Genomic DNA, 16601 nt, shown 5'->3' with positions numbered 1-16601 from the left:
AGGGTCATGGACAACGGAGCCTGTACCGACTGCTGTAAGCTCCAGCTGCAGGCAGGCCTGGAGACCCACATCCCTCATTCAGGCACTTACGGATGGTTCTCCATGTTGGGTGCCACTGTAAGAGCCTAAATGACAGATGTGGGACTCCAGGCAGCTCTTCAAAATGCAGTTTATTGTTTCCATGACATTACAACAGTCCAGAGTCATGGGTGACAGAGCCTGTGCCTACAGCTGTCAGCTCCAGCTGCAGTCAGGACTGGAGACCCATATCCCTCATTCAGGCTCTGACTAATGGTGCCCCACATTGGGCGCCAACTTAAGAGCTTAAATGAGAGATGTGGGACTCCAGGCGTCTCCTCAAAATGCAGTTTAGTACATCCAAGACAGTTGAGCAGCCCAGGGTCATGGGTGAGAGAGTCTGTGCCTGCAGGTGTGTGCTCCAGCTGCAGGCAGGCCTGGAGACCCACATCCCTCATTCAGGCTTTCACTAATCCCTCTTACTAATGGTGCCTCACGTTGGGCACCAGCGTAAGAGCCAGATGGAATGATGCAGGAGTCCAGGCAGCTCTTCAAAATGCAGTTTATTCCATCCAAGGTGTTACAGCACTCCAGGGTCTTGGGTAACAGCGCTGTGCCTACAGCTGTTAGCTCCAGCTGCAGCCAGGCCTGCACATCCTTTAATTTTGGTTACAATGCATTATATACTTTTCTTTCCTGAGCATCCGAATACAGCAGAACCAATCTATACCTTAACTTTTACCTATAGCCTATCATAACTACTGTAATTACCATATTCATGTTACTGTTCTCCAATCACTAAAAGTTAGTACATTACTGTTCAAGCTGGAAGATGTTTTCCAATTTTCTTGCAGTGGAAAATTCTGAGACTTTTTTCTGCTTGCAACATCAGCAGGCTTGTTTGGCTGTGCTGTCTTTCTGCTCCGTAAAAACATCTTCTTGTTTGAGGTGGGTTTATCCTTTACTCTAAGCCATAAAACCCCCTTCTAACTAACTCACCCTTTGCCTCCTTGGTTATCCAGTAAGACTGGCTCAGCAGTTCTTTTCTTCTATATCAAAACTTCCTTCCATCTCCATTCCTTCTTCAGATTCTACATTCAAAAACCTTTCTGCCCAGCACACACACCTGTGAGACTTTCTTGTCAAACTTTCATCCTTCCCAACACAAGTGGGTTTCCCATCCCACCTTCCCGTGTCTTCCCCATGGTCACACAGACAGAACCACAGGTCAGCCCTTGGGGTGCACCCTCTCTGTCGAGCTGGGGGACGTTGGGCTCTGACTGTGGGGCCTGTGACTCGCACGGGTGCTGCACTGATCTTCCTCACCTCCTCCCTCATCTCCCTCATCTCTTTGAGTTCCTTGACCATGGCAGAGACACGAGCCAGCATCGGGCCATTGAATATACTCTCATAATTATTGTGAAAAACGCCAATCACTTGTTTTTAGAATTTTAAAAGTTTAATAGTAATAAAATGGTTATAAAAATAGTAATATAATTAGAATATGAAACACTTGAACAATTGGGATTTAGGACAATATGAGGCAATAAAAATAAAGAGTTACAAACAGTACGGGTACCTCTTTCTCGGCAGAATAAGCTCAAAAAAGGGACACCCGTTAACAGAGGATTAACGCTTAAAAACAATAGCATACTGCATATTCATACAACTCATACATGACGCATAAATTCCATTCAAACAAAGGATTCTGCCTGGTCAATGTCAACTTCTTTCTCTGAATCCTGACTTCAGGGCTGAGTGAGGCACGAAGAAGTTGGTTTCTTCTGATAATGGAGCAATAAATTCTTTTTCTCTGCAAGATTTCAGCGTCCTGAGGCTGTTATCTCAGTGGGAGTGCCTTATTTGTCCCTTTTGAAAAAAGTATCTTACGTAGCATAGTTTCTATTTTAACATTATGTTATAACCTTAAACTATACTTAAGCACACTACTTAAGAAAATTAATACAGCATCACATTCTAACATAACACAAATAATATTCATTTTGATATTTGCCAAAAGCCAATCATAAAATATGCATTTTTCACAATTTCTAAGCTTGTTGGTGACAGAGCCCACTGCCTCTCGGTTGGTATCAGCATCAGTCATTGCAATGATGGTGGTGTATTGAGATGGCCCCAGATTTGCCAGACCCCACAACATTTGCTGTGTGCACCTGACCTTGTCGAGGTCATTTCCATGCTGTCCATCCCTCCCAGAGTACCTCCAATTCTGCCACTTCTCTCAGTTCTTGTATCCCTTCCTCAAGGGTTTGCTATAATTTTAATTTTGCCATCTGCTCGGGTGTATTTGCATCCCACCCAGGGTTTCCTAGGGGAAATATCTCAGTGACAGAGCCTTGAAGCAGCTCCCTGGCTGTGCTCCCCTCAGGGAACGTTGGGATGGATTTATTGACCACTCGTCTCTCAGTGGGGTCAGTGATGTGTCTGACACAGAGTTCAGAACAGACCAGTCTGCTTTATATAGAGAATATTAATTAATTAATTAATTAATAATAGGCTGTACAGTGCACACATGAACTGATAGATTATACTGAACCAACCTGCAGCTGGAAGGAATCATCGATAATCAATATCAGTATCAAATACAGTATCAAACTGCTGGTGATCAATAATAATGTGTGAAAGGCAATACAAAAGTGCAGAAGCCAATATAGGATTGCAAAAACCAATGCAGAATTGCAGAGGCCAATTATTAAATTGTCATTTATATCCCAACTCTGCTGCAGGCACTGTGGAAAGCTGGAAGCTCTTGAGGGGACTCATTCAGCCCTGTCCCCTGTCCCAGAGTGTCCCCAGAGTGTCCCTGAGTGTCCAGAGATGTCACCCCAGGATATCCCATCAGGATTTGGGGCAATCCCAATGAAAATTCCCAGAAAATTCCCCAAATTTATCTCAGATACTGCATGGGGAAGGGACAGGTGACAGCAACGATGTCCCCAATGATGTCACTGCCACGATGATGTCGTGGCAGTGACGTCACTGTCCTGAAGCAGCCTCGGGATGTCCTTGATGGCTTTTTGGCACCGCTCGGCAACCGCACGGCTGCCAGGGCCATTGCGGCCACCGCGGCCATCATAGGGACTCAAGAGGAGGTCGTGGATGTCCCCAAGTGTCCCCAGCAGGTGATGCTTGAACAGGCGGGCGCTGGACTCCCACAGCTGCTCAAACTTGGCCACCGCAGCCACCAAGTCCTCGGGGACATCAGAGGATGCCTCCTTTGTCCCCTCCAGGGCAGCCTCGATGGCCCCGAGCTGGCACTCCATGTATTTGATAAACTCAGTGGCTCTGTCACACGCATCCACCAAGCGCTGCAGCGGCTCCAGGGTCACCTCTGCCCAATGTCTCTTCCTGGTGGTTGCCCTCACCCACCTGGGGGCCACCACGGCCTCTCCCATGGTCTTCTTGGTGGCCGCCACCACCTGGGCACCATGCGCCGCCCCTGCTGAGGCCTCCTCATCCCTGTCCAGGGCCACCATCAGCTGCTGGGCTGTGGCCGCCCGGTTGTCCCCAGCTGTCCCCCTGCGGGTGGCCTTGTCCTGCTGGTCCCTGGCCCAGGCGAGGGCCGCGTCCTCGCAGGCATCACGGAGCTTGGTGATCTCCTCAAACAGCTGTTTCCATCTCTCCTCACATGCAGCCACCAACTCCCGCCAGGCGCTGCCCGTGGCTCTCACATTGGCCCAGGTGGCCCCAGGGGTGGCCCCGAGGGTGGCCAGGGTGTGGACCAGGGAGGGGACACCAGGGTCACCCAGGGAGGTGCCCCGGGTGTCTTCCAGACCCTTACAGAGGCTCCAGGTGAAGATCCTCAGGGCCGCGTGCAGCAACTTTGGGGGCGCACAGCGCCGCAGGCCCCGGCGTGGCCCGGTCACGGTGGCTGTCACCTCGCCCAGAGTGGCCACCATGGAGACCAGAGCCTCCAGCAGCTGGGGAGGGGATGGCTGGGGAGGGGACAGGGGAAGTGTCAGGGACCTGGTGGCAGTTGTGGCCTCCTAAGGTGGCCCCTGTGCCCTCCCAGGGTCCCCTTTGTCCCCTCCCTGGAGGGCTCTGCTGTCCCCTCTGTCCCTTTGTCACCGCTGCTATCCTCTCTGTCACCCCCTGCCATCCTCCCACTTTCCCCTCTGCCACCCGTGGTCACCTCCACCCCTCTGTCACCTCCCCCCTTCCTGCCACACCCTCCTGTCCCCTCTGTCACCCCCATGTCCCCCCATGACAGTATTGTCACATCCTGAGGGGCTCCCTGGATGCTGGGGACATTCCGGGGACACTTTGGGGACAGTCTGGGGACATTCTGAGAACACGCTGGGTACAAACATGTCTGGGTGACAATCAGGGACACACGGGAACGTGGCACGGCCGGATGGAGGAAGCAAGAAGAGGTGTCCCTTCTGCTCCCTCCCCCCACCTGTGGGGCCAGGGCAGGGTTCTCCCAATGTTCCCCCAATGTCCCCAATGGGACCCCGATGTCCCCTGAGTGTCCCCACATGGCCCCGGTGTTGCCCCGATGTCCCCCCACAAGGCTCAAGTGTCCCCCTGATGTCCAGTTGGGGACACCAGGGACTCACCGGGGTCCTGTTGGGGACCTTGGGGACACGCCCATGTCCTTCCCTTGGGGACACCGGAGCCACCCTGACATCCCCTGTCCCGTTTTGGGTCACCACGTTGTCCCCAATGTCCCCACAGTGTCCCCAGCAGGTCCCTGGTGTGTCCCCAGGGTCCCCAACAGGCCATCGGGGGACACTTGAGCCTTGTTGGGGACCCTGAGGGGACATTGGGGTCCCGTTGGGGACATCGGGGGTGACACTGGCGCCCTGCCCTGGTTCCACAGTGGGGGGAGGAGGGGCGGTGACGTTCACCTCTTCCTGTTTCCTCCATCTGGCTGTGTCCCGTTCCTGCGTGTCCCCAACCTTTACCCGGGCGTGTTTGTCACCCAGAATGTCCCCGGAGTGTCCCCAAGGCATCCCCGGACTGTCCGTGGAGTGTCCCCAGCTGCCATGGAGCCCCTCGAGGTGCGACAGTCCCGGAGTGGTGGGGGGGGAGGGGACAGAGGGGACACGGGGGTGACAGAGGGGACACGAGGGGGTGAAAGGAGGCAGTGGGGGACGGAGGTGACACGGGTGTGGCGGGAGGGACAGGGGGTTGCAAAGGGGACAGGAGGACATAGGAGGAAGGGGGAGGTGACAGAGAGGTGAAGGGGGGGAAGAACAGGAAGTGGCAGGTGGTGGCAGAGGGGTCGGGGGAGTGACAAAGGGACAGAGGGGACAGCAGAGCCCTCCGGGGAGGGGACAAAGGGGATCCCAGGAGAGGACAGGGGCCACCCCAGGAGGCTGTAGATCCCACAAGGTCCCTGACACCTCCTCTGTCCCTTCCCCAGCTGTCCCCGGCCCTGCTGCAGCCACAGGTCACCGTGGTGGCCACCCTGGGGGAGCTGCTGAACACCCTGCCCAGGCTGGATGAGATGATGCTGGTGAACCAGTCCGCAAGCTGCCTGTACTGGGACCTCGTGGACTTCACCAAAGAGCTCCAGACCACCCTGTACTGCACTGATGCCACTGGGTGGCGCCACAATGTCACCTCTGATGATGGTGACCCTCCTGCCTACCTGAGCTGGGCCCTGGCCGCCTACAGGAGCACCCCAGGGACCTCCCGGGACCGTGTCACAATGGCAGCCAGCGAGTGGCAGGAGTCGGTGTCTGTATTTATGAATAGCTGGGCCCATCCAACCAGGACAGCCACCAAGCTCCGCAACACCTGCAGGGTGATGGCCATTCAGGCGGCCGCTGAGGCTGCTGAAAGTCAGGCCCACGCTGCCTCCTGGGCCAAGCACCTGCAGGACGAGGCTCAGGAAAACATGAGGGAGCTGGGTCAGGCCCTGGGCAGAGAGGAGGGGGCTGAGGGGCGGGATGAGCAAAAATCCTGGAAGAGACGGTATGCGAGGAAAGTTGCCAGGGAGGCAACAAGGGCCACCAGGTTTAAAGAGCGGGTGGAGGCGTCCCTGTGGCTGCTGGAGCGCTTGGTGGCCGCATGTGACGAAGCCAGCGCGTTCCCCCGGGAGCTGCAGCACCTGCTCAGGGACATCAAGGCCATCCTGGAGGGGACAAATGCGGCGTCCCCCGATGTCCTAGGGGGCTTCGTGGCCAAGGTGGCCGTGGCTGAGGCACTGTGGGAGGCCAACGCCCGCCTGGCCAAGGATCACCTGCTAGGGACACTTCCAGACACCACCAGGTTCTACATGAATGGTGCTCCCACCGGTCCCAGCACCCGTGAGGTGGCCGAGCGGTGCCAAAGAGCCACCGAGGACATCCCAAGGCTCCTTCGACCCATGGAGCATCTCCAGAGCGTCCTCAAGGTGTCCCCAGTGAGCGTGGAGCTCCAAGAGGTGCGACAGGGGGGTGGGGTGGGGGAAAGGGGGACAGAGGGGGCACGGGGCAGGAGAGGGGGCAATAGGGTATGGAGGGGACATGGGGAGTGGCAGGAGGGGACAAGGGGTCACAAGTGGGACAGGAAGGAGTGGCAGGAAGGAGGGAGGCGACTGAGGAGTAGAGGGGAAATGGGGGGGAGGGGACAGCAGTGGAGGCAGGGGGGTGGGAGGGGCTATGAGGAGAGGGGCAGGGGGTGGCAGAGGGAACAAGAGGCTGACAAAGGGACGGTGGGGCAAAAAGGACCCCTCGGGGCAGGGTGCCACCCCAGGAGGCTGTAAGTGCCACCAGGTCCCTGACACCTCCCCTGTCCCCTCCCCAGCTGTCCCCGGCCCTGCTGCAGCCACCGGTCACCGTGATGGTCACCCTGGGTGAGCTGCTGGCCACCCTGCCCAGGCGGGACGAGATGATTCTGCCAGTGTCCACAATGAACCTGTACTTTGACCTGGTGGAATTCACCAAGGACCTCAGGGTCACCCTGTACCGCATTGATGACACCTCGTGGCACCTCAGTGTCACCTCCAATATTGATGACCCTGCCACCTCCCTGAGCCAGGCCCTGACTGCCTGCAAGAGCACCCCAGGGACCACCTGGGACTGTGTGACAATGGCAGCCAGCAAGTGGCACAGGTCGGTGTCCACACTCATGGACAGCTGGGCCCAGATGGCCAGCAAGGCCACCAAGCTCCGCAACGCCTGCAGGGAGGTGGTCACTGAGGCAGACACCAAGGCAGCCACTGCCACCGCCCGGGCCAGGGAGCTGCAGGACGAGGCTGCCCGTTATGGGACAGCTCAGGAAAACATGGTGGAGCTGGGTGAGGCCGTGGACAGGGAGGAGGGGGCCGAGGTGGTGGCCGGGCATGAAGCCTGGGTGAGGGAACATGCCATGATGGCTGCCAGTGAAGCAACAAGGGCCACCATGGTGAGAGAACGGGTGGAGGTGGCCCTGGAGCTGCTGGAGCGCTTGGTGGCCGCGTGTGATGAAGCCACCATGTTCCCCCGGGAGCTGCAGCGCAGGGTTGGGGACATCGAGGCTGCCCTGAAGGGGACAAATGAGGCGTCCCACTATGTCCCTGAGTACTTGGTGGCCAAGGTGGCTGTGGCCGAGCAACTGTGGGTGGCCAACGCTCGCTTGGCCAAGGAACACCTGCGGGGGACACTTGATGACATCAGCAAGTTCTATTTCGATGGTGAACCCGTCAGCCTCAATGTCTGTGAGGTGGCCGAGCGGTGCCAAAGAGCCACCGAGGACATTCCAAGGCTCCTTCGACCCCCGGAGCATCCCCAGAGCGTCCCCAGGGTGTCCCCAGTGACCATGGAGCTCCAAAAGGTGTGATCAGGGGGGAGAGGGGGGCAGAGGGGACAGTTGAGGGGAGGGGCACAGGGGTTGGGAAGGGGCAATGGGGCATGGGGGGACACAGGGAGTGGTGGGAAGTGACAGGGGGTTGGAAAGCGGACAGGAGGGAGTGGCAGGAAGGAGGGAGGAGACGGAGGGGGTGGAGGGGATACAGGGGGGAGGGGATGGTGTGCAATGCGGGGTATACGGGGGGAAGGGGACACGGGGGCTGGAAGGGTGTGGCAGAGGAAACAAGAGGCTGACAATGGGATGGAGGGGACAAAGGGGACCCTTCGGGGGAAGGGACCACCCCAGGAGGCCACAAATGCCAGCTGGGCCACCAGGTCCCTGACACCTCCCCTGTCCCCTCCCCAGCTGTCCCCGGCCCTGCTGCAGCCACAGGTCACTGTGGTGGCCATCATGGGTGAGCTGCTGGGCACCCTGCCCAGGGAGAACGAGGCACATCTCGTATCTGCAGTGGACCTGTACTTTCGGCTTGCGGACTTCTCCAGGGGGCTCTGGGCCACCCTGTACTGCATTGATAATGCCGGGTGGCGCCACAGTGTCATCTGTGAAGATGGAGACCCTTTCACCTCTCTGAGCCAGGCGCTGGCAGACTACAAGGACACCACATGGACCACCATGTTCCATGTGACAATGGCGGCCAGGAAGTGGCAGGGGTCGGTGGATGCTCTTTGGAACTGCTGGGACCAGCTGGCCAGGAAGGCCACCAAGCTCCGCAACATCTGCAGGAGGGCGGTCACAGAGGCAGCCTACATGGTGGCCCAGTACAGGGAAAGGCAGGCCAAGGCTAGGGAAAACATGGTGGAGCTGGGTCAGACCCTGGGCAGGGAGGAGGGGGCCGAGGTGGTGACCGGACATGAAGCCCAGGTGAGGAGAGAGGTCTGGAAGGATGCCAGCCTGGCAACAAGGGCCACCATGGTGAGACAGCGGATGGAGGCGGCCCTGGGGCTGCTGGAGCGCTTGGTGGCCGCGTGTGAAGATGCCACCGCGTTCCCCCGGGAGCTGCTGCGCCTGCTCAGGGAGACCAAGGCCATCCTGAAGGGGACAAATGAGGTGTCCCCCAATGTCCCCGAGGACTTTGTGGCCAAGGTGGCCATGGCTGAGGCCCTGTGGGAAGCCAATGCCCGCCTGGCCAAGGATCACCTTGGGGGGACAGTTCAAGACATCAAGTTCTATTTCACTGGTGGTCCCACCAGCCCCAGTGTCTGTGGGGTGGCCGAGCAGTGCCAAAGAGCCATTGAGGACATCTCAAGGCTCCTTCGACCCCTGGAGCATCCTCAGAACGTCCCCAAGGTGTCCCCAGCGAACATGGAGCCCCAAGAGGTGCGATGATGGGGGGGAGAGGGGGACAGAGGGGAACGGGATGGGGAGGGGGCAATGGGTGATGGGGGGGACATGGGGCATGGTGGGAGGGGACAGGGGGTTGGAAAGGGGACAGGAGGGAGTGGCAGGAAGGGGGGAGGTGACCAACGGGGGGAGGGGACGGTGTGGGATGTGGGCCATACAGAGGGAAAGGGACACAGGGGCTGGCATGGGGTGGCAGAGGGGACCGTGGAGGGGCCGGGGGGCAGGAAGGGCAGGAGGCTGCAGAGGGAACAAGAGGCTGACAAAGGGACAGAGGGGACAAAGGGGACCCCTCAGAGACAGGGGGCCGCCCCAGAATGCTGTAAGTGCCCTGAGGTCCCTGACACATTCCCTGTCCCCTCCCCAGCTGTCCCCGGCCATGCTGCAGCCACAGGTCACCGTGGTGGCCACCCTGGGCGAGCTGCTGGACGCCCTGCCCAGGGTGGACAAGGAAGTGCTGCCCGTGTCCGCATTGCGCCTGTACTGGGGCCTGGAGGAATTCACCAGGGAGCTCCGGTACACCCTGTGCCACACAGATGACACCTGGTGGTGCCGCAATGTCACCTCCGATGGTGATGACTCTGTCACCTCCCTGAGCCAAGCGCTGGCCGCCTACAGGAGCACCCCAGGGACCACCTGGGACAATGTGGCACGGGCGTGCAGTGAGTGGCTGGACTCGGTGGCTGCACTCGATGAGAGGTGGGCTGACCTGGCCTGGGACGCCTCCAAGCTCCGCAACGCCTGCAGGAGCGTGGCTGCTGAGGCAGCTGACAGGGCAGCCACCACCACTGCCTGGGCCAGGGAGCTGCAGGCCAAGGCTGGCCATGAAGAGACAGCTCAGGAAAACATGGTGGAGCTGGGTCAGGCCCTGGGCAGGGAGGAGGGGGCCGAGGTGGTGGCCGAGCGTGAAGCCCAGGTCAGGCGAGAGGCCAAGGTGGCTGCCAGTGAGGCAAGAAGGGCCACCATGGTGAGAGAGTGGGTGGAGGCGGCCCTGGGGCCTCTGGAGCGATTGGTGGCCGCGTGTGACGAAGCCACCGCGTTCCCCCGGGAGCTGTCGTGCCTGCTCAGGGACATGATGGACACCCCGGAAGAGACAAATGAGGAGTACCCTGATGTCCCCGAGAACTTGGTGGCCAAGGTGGCCGAGGCCGAGCTGCTGTGGGAGGCCAACGCCGGCCTAGGCAAGGATCACCTGCAGGGGACACTTCAGGACATCATCAAATTCTATTTCACCAGTGGTCCCGACAGCCCCAGTGCCTGTGGGGTGGCTGAGCGGTGCCAAAGAGCCATGGAGGACATCCCAAGGCTCCTTCAACCCCCGGAGTGTCCCCAAGGTGTCCCCAAGGTGTCTCCAATGAGTATGGAGCTCCAAAAGGTGCGACAGGGTGGGGGAAGATGGGGACAGAGGGAACACTGGGGGAGGAGGGGGCACAGGGGTGGGGAAGGGGCAACGAGGTATGGAGGGGACACGGGGAGTGGCAGGAGGGGACAGGGTCGCAAAGGGGACAGAAGGGAGTGGCAGGAAGGGGGGAGGTGACAGAGGGATGGAGGGCAAAGGGGGGTGCGGGGGTAGTGGGGGATGGGAATGACTGGGAGGGGAGGGACACGGGGGACAGTGGGCAGTGGCAGAAGGGACAGCAGAGGGTGGCAGGGGCTACAAGTGTGGTGACGGGGTGGCAGAGGGGACAAGGGGGTGACAAAAGTACAGAGGGCACAGTAAAGCCCTCCAGGAAGGAAACAACAGGGAGGTCACAGGGGCCACCTCAGAAAGCCGTAAGTGCCACCAGGTCCCTGACACCTCCTCTGTCCCCTCCCTAGTGGTCCCCTTCGCAGCTGCTGGAGGCTTTGGTGTCGGTGGTTGCAACCCTGGACAAGGTGGTGGCCACTGTGACCGAGCCACAGTGGGACCTACAACGCTGTGTGCCCCCAAAGTCCCTGCATGCGTCCCTGGGGAGATTCACCTCGAGACTCCGTGAGACCCTGAACCACAGCGACGTCACCTCCCTGGGCAACTCTGGTGTCCCCTCCCTGAGACGGGCCCTGGCTGCCCTCGGGGCCACCCCAGGGACCACCCGGGCCAGTGTGAGAGCTGCAGCCAGCGCCTGGGGGGAGTTGGTGGCCAAGCTCGTGGACAGCTGGGACCAGCTGGCCAGGGAGGCCACCAGGATCTGTGATGCCTGCAAGAACATGGTCACGGAGCAGCAGGTGATGGTGGTCCCGGACAAGGAGGAGGTGCCCAGGGAAATGGCCACGCACAATGCCCAGGTGGCAGCAGCCACCAATGAGGCCGAGGGAGAGGCTACGGTGGCCACCAGGCGGGTAATGGTGGCCACCTGGAGGGGACATTGGGCAGTGGGGGCCCTGGGGCCTCTGCAGCGCTTGGTGGCCACGTGTGACAGAGTCACCTTGTTCTACTGGAACATGGAGTGGCAGCTCAGGGACATTGAGGCCACCTTGAAGGGGACAAATAAGGTGTCCCCTGATGTCCTCCAGGCCTCGGTGTCCAAGGTGGCTGAGTTTGAGCAGCTGTGGGATGCCAGCACCCGCCTGGCCAAGGACCACCTTCTGGGGACACTTGGGGTCATCGACAACCTCCTCTTGAATCCCAATGGTGGCCACGGTGTCCTGGGTTTCTTTGGTCGCTTCAAAGTGTCCGAGCGGTGCCGAAAAGCCATCGAGGACATCCCAAGGCTTCTTCAGGGACAGTGATGTCATTGCTGTGACCTCATTGAGGGTGGTGACATCATCAGGGACATTGCTGCTGTCACTTGTCCCCTCTCCATTTCCCACTGAGGATTTGAGACAAATCTGGGTAATTTTCTGGGAATTTTCATTGACACTGTCCCAAATCCTGATGGGACATTTCTGGGGTGGCAGCATTGTGGACACTCTGGGACACTCAGGGACAATCAGGGAGGACATTCAGGGAGGACACTCAGGGATAGTCTGGGATGTTATGGGTGGAAAAGCTGTCCATATTTTAAAGGTTGCAGAGTTCACAGGTTGAACCAATCGCTTCCAAGTTGGAGTTTTAACTATTTGTTTTTATTAATTTCATGTTGTAATCACCAATTGTTAATAGTTTTTCTTTAATTACCTGTTGTTGATGGTTAAAAATCTCCTTAGTCAAGTATCCCCCTGCTGCTGCCTGGAGGATGGCACCCGGGACTGTGAGGAGGAGGTGACATCAGGGTTGACATGCAAATGAGGAAACCCTTCACCAAACCGAGCAGGAAAAACCCCTTAAAACAATGAGCCAACACGGAATTAAGGGATCAAAGTGGTGTCTAGACATGAGGAACGGAATCCAGTGTCTGCTAAGATCTTTTTTACCACTCACCCTAACCTAAAAAGACATCAGCTAGAAAGACAACCCCGGATGCCAAACTGAAAAACTGGGAATCTCCTGGTGCTCTCGTGAGGATGGAACCCCCAGCCCTGCCTACAGCCCAGCAGACACAGCTGCACTCTTCCTCCTCCTCCGTGCCACTCCTGGGAGCAGCGGCAGCGTGAGCGCGACCTGTCAGTTCTCCCCACCTGAGCCGAGCGCTTTTAATAAAGGCATTAAAAGGAGAAAGATCTCCTGCCCTATTTATTTCAGCTGGGGGTTCTCCAGGATAGCCATGCCTTAAGAGGACACTGGGACTGGGACGGCCGCCCACCCTGGACCTCTAGGACAGCTGGCTATCAGAACCAGAGAAAATCGGCTTGGGACCAGTGACGCGGAGGAGCGCCAGACTGGTGAGAGTATCCGGCAGCAGGAGTAGGGGGTGAGCGAGTGGAGTGTGATTGAGATGAGAACCGTGGTTCCACAGGGGCCTCAGTCACTTCGGACACTGGAAGTGACTGATGCCCCCGTGGTACCACGGTTCCAGACTCCCGCGAAGGGGCCGGCCGGGAATGGGGTGAGCCAGTGGAGTGTGAGTGAGATGAGGGCTGGCAGCTCGGACCCTCGAAGTGAGTGAGGACCCCTTAGTACCCCAGTTTCAGGCTCCCGCGAGAGGGTCGACTTGGAATAGGGTGAGCGAGTGGAGTGTGAGTGAGACGAGGGACGGCAGCTCAGACCCTCAAAATGGTTAAGGACCCCCTAGTACCGCGGTTCCGGACTCCCGTGAGGGGGTCAGCTGAGGACGGGGGAAGCAAGTGGGATTGGTGGTTGAGGCGCATCCTAAGGGGCATAAAGGGCCCCCACTCCAGGCATGAGGAGGAAAAAGTGTGTAAGTGGCACGCAACCCAGAAGTTCTGATACAGGAGCCCTAACCTTAAGTTAGGCAATTTAGAAAATCAGGCAGTTTTTGTTTTGAAGTCCTGATGCAGGGGGCCAGGCACAAGTCTTTGTGAAAGAGGCCGTGATCTCAAGTTTTTGAAGTCCTAATACATAAGCCCTAACTGGGGCAAGTTGGGCAAACTAAAAATCAGACAGTTTTTTAAAAAGTCCTGAAGAAAGGGGTCAGGCAAATCTGAGTTTGGGTGGAGGAGGCTGGGACTCCTCCCTCAAATAGTATTTTTCTTGAGTTACCTATCAGTGCATTTCTGTTCGAGGAGAGGCATCTTTGTGATTTTTTTTTTCTATTGAGACCTGAAAAATGGGAAGAGGTAATAGTAAGAGAGGCAAGAGACTGAGGAATATACCCCCCTGTAGTCCCTTAGGTGAACCGCTAGAGAGATGGGATTCTATAGAGGCCATGGAGGCATTGGATAAGGTTAAGATGATTCACTACTGTGTAGAAGTCTGGCCAGAGTTAGATGTGCGAGGAGGATGGCCCTGGTGTGGGACAAAGGATAAGTGGATGTGTCAACAACTGAGTCACTATCTGACAGTCCGAGGAGATACTGATCCTGAGCAACTATTATATGCTGCTTGGTGGTTAAAGAGTGCTATCGGGGATGAAGGTGTGTGAATTTGTAAGGTGCAGAGGAAGAAAGAGGGGAATGAACAGGGGATACTGCAGTTAGAAAGATTAGTTAAAGTTTGGAGCCCCTGGACTATTTGCCTCTGGATGCCCTTCCACATGACCATCCTCTTCCTCGGGCACCTCAAATGACAGATCCAGCTTTTCCCCCGGCTGCCACCCCATTACCGCCCCATCTAATTCCTTCTTCTACCTCTTTGGCTTCCTTTATGATAGACCCGGTATCTCCTCTGGTGGCCACTCCCTCACCACCTCCTTCGGCTCCTCCAGTTGTTTCTGCACCACCATGAGTGCCTACTCCACCTGCTGCTCTTTCCACCCCTTCTCCAGCTCCACTGAACATGCACTCAGGCTCTTCTCCCCCTCCTATTGCTGTCCCTTTACCTCCTCCTAGTTGGGACACAAATGCCTCCTTACCTGGTAAACTCTTATCACCAGATACAGCTGTTGACCTACAGCAAGTCCAGGTTAATGCTACTACCCCTCAAATGAGTAATTTTGTGTCTGAGGATGGCCATACTGCAGTATCCGATCCAGGACCTCCGAGGCAGAGACTGTTTCCCCTCAGAGAAGTTCCTAGGGGAGGAGTAGCGGGAGGTGTTGGCTTTGTGAACGCTCCTCCAACCGCTTCTGAGATGAGAGGATTCAAGAAAGAGTTAGGGAATTTAGTTGAGGACCCTGTGGGCATTGCCAATCAAGTGGATCAATTCTTAGGTCCAAATATTGACATTTGTGGGAGATTAATTCTATTTTGAATATATTATTTTCCCCGGAAGAGGTCTGGATGATTAGAGCAGCTAGCATAAGAATTTGGGAGAAAGATAACCATCCGGGACCCCAAGTGCCATCAGGTGAACAGAAATTACCACTAATGGATCCCAATTGGAACCCTAATCAGGAGGAAGGAAGGAAGGCCATGATGGAATATAGATCTTTGATAACTTGGGGGATCAAAGAGTCAGTTCCCAAAGGAACTAATACCAAATTGGCATTCGAGGGTGCACAAGAGAAGGATGAAACTCCTGCTACTTGGCTTAATCGCCTAAAGCGGAACTCCCAGCTGTACTCCAAAATAGACCCAGACACCACAGAAGGTCAAGTGCTACTTGGTCCAATTTGTTACCAAAATCTTGGCCTGATATACAGTGAAAACTGGAAAAGATTGAAGATTGGCAAGAGAAGGACATTAATGAGTTATTGCGAGAAGCATTGAAGGTGTATTTAAGGTGAGAAGAAAGAGCAAAGGCCAAGGCTCGGACCATGGTTGTGGTAGCTAGAGAAAGTGTGGAGGCAAGCAACTCTATCCCACAATCCAAGGTAAAAAAAGAGTGGGTGGGTCCAATACCAGGAGGAGGCAAGGACAGGCCAGTACCGCCAGGTACAAGAGGAATGGAAAGACCACAAGTCCCTTTGAGTGAAAGACGCTGCTATTATTGCTGAAAGACCAGAAACATTAGGAGGGTTTGTAAAAAGCTCAGTATTGATGAGGCAATAGCCAAGGAACAAGAAGCCTTAGAGAAGATTCTTAGAGGTTACAATTAGGGGTGTCAAGGGCTTTACATTTTAGGAGACACAATGCAACATCTAGAGGAGCCATTGGTAAACTTTGAGGTGGGACCCCTAAATGAAGAATTTGAAGTTTTGGTGGATACAGGAGCAGATAAGTGCTGTCTCAACAAAGTACCAGAAGGTATGGAAAAATGCCCAAGAGCATCTGGGGTTGGACAACACAGCTGGATGGAGGGATATCCAATAGCGCTGGGATGGGCCAGTAACACCTAAACTTGCAATAGGTGATGTGAAAGTAAAAGGTACCTTGTTGTTGTCTTGTGTGTGTGAGAGTGAGTCACACACAAAGTCAGCCTCAACTTCCCAGGCAGGTGGGAAGGGGAACTCAGTGGACAGAGGAGTGTGTGACCTGCACACCAGGCTAGTGTTCCCTGGGCAGGTGGAGCTTTAGCTGAAAGGCGTGAGTGACCTGCACACCAGGCTGTTGTTCCCTGAACAGGTGGGGGCTTTGGGCCAAAGGCTGTGTGTGACCCACCAGGCTATTGTCCCCCGGGCAGGTGGGGGCTTTGGATGAAGAGCTTGAGTGACCTGCAAACCTAGCTATTGTCCCCAGGCAGGTGGGGACTGTGGCTGAAGGGTGTGTGTGACCTGCACACCAGGCTATTGTCTCCTGGGAAGATGGAGGATTTAGCTGAAGGGTGTGAGTGACCTGCACACCAGGCTATTGTCCCTGGGCAGGTGGGGGCTTTGGCTGAAAGGTATGTGCAACCTGCACACCAGGCTGTTGTTCCCGGGCAGGTGGGGCTTTGGCAGTGGGGGCTGTGGCTGAAGAGTGCGAGTGACCTCAACACCCAGCTGGTGTCCCTCGAGCAGCTGGGTCTGGGGCTGAAGGGTGTGAGTGACCTGCACACCAGGCTATTAATCCCTGGGCAGGTGGGGCTTTACCTGAAGGGTGTGTGTGACCTGCACACCAGGCTATTTTCCCCAGGCAGGTGGGGGCTGTGGCTGAAGAGTGTGAGTGAC

General features: G+C 56.6%; 1 protein-coding gene across 1 annotated transcript; it reads left to right on the top strand.

Annotated features, from left to right (window-relative positions):
- The first annotated feature begins 5027 nt into the window (after window positions 1-5027).
- On the top strand, window positions 5028-12425 carry LOC131570186 (uncharacterized). The gene is made up of 6 exons (XM_058822531.1): window positions 5028-5042; window positions 5408-6412; window positions 6775-7782; window positions 8164-9135; window positions 9524-10531; window positions 10975-12425. Exons 1-6 carry the CDS (start codon window positions 5028-5030, stop codon window positions 11863-11865), a joined length of 4899 nt encoding a protein of 1632 aa, XP_058678514.1. The 3' UTR covers window positions 11866-12425.
- The last annotated feature ends 4176 nt before the right edge of the window (window positions 12426-16601 follow it).

The sequence above is a fragment of the Ammospiza caudacuta genome, chromosome 33, assembly GCF_027887145.1.
Source record: "Ammospiza caudacuta isolate bAmmCau1 chromosome 33, bAmmCau1.pri, whole genome shotgun sequence".
NCBI lineage: Eukaryota > Metazoa > Chordata > Aves > Passeriformes > Passerellidae > Ammospiza > Ammospiza caudacuta.
The sequence above is the reverse complement of the archived record's forward strand: the minus strand, read 5'-3'. Positions and strand labels throughout refer to the sequence as shown.

What these genes read in the sequence shown, in the direction of transcription:
- LOC131570186 (XM_058822531.1), top strand. An exon ending in TGAGCGTGGAGCTCCAAGAG is followed by an intron (nt 6,413 to 6,774) that starts GTGCGACAGGGG and finishes TCCCCTCCCCAG; the next exon opens with CTGTCCCCGGCCCTGCTGCA. An exon ending in TGAGTATGGAGCTCCAAAAG is followed by an intron (nt 10,532 to 10,974) that starts GTGCGACAGGGT and finishes TCCCCTCCCTAG; the next exon opens with TGGTCCCCTTCGCAGCTGCT.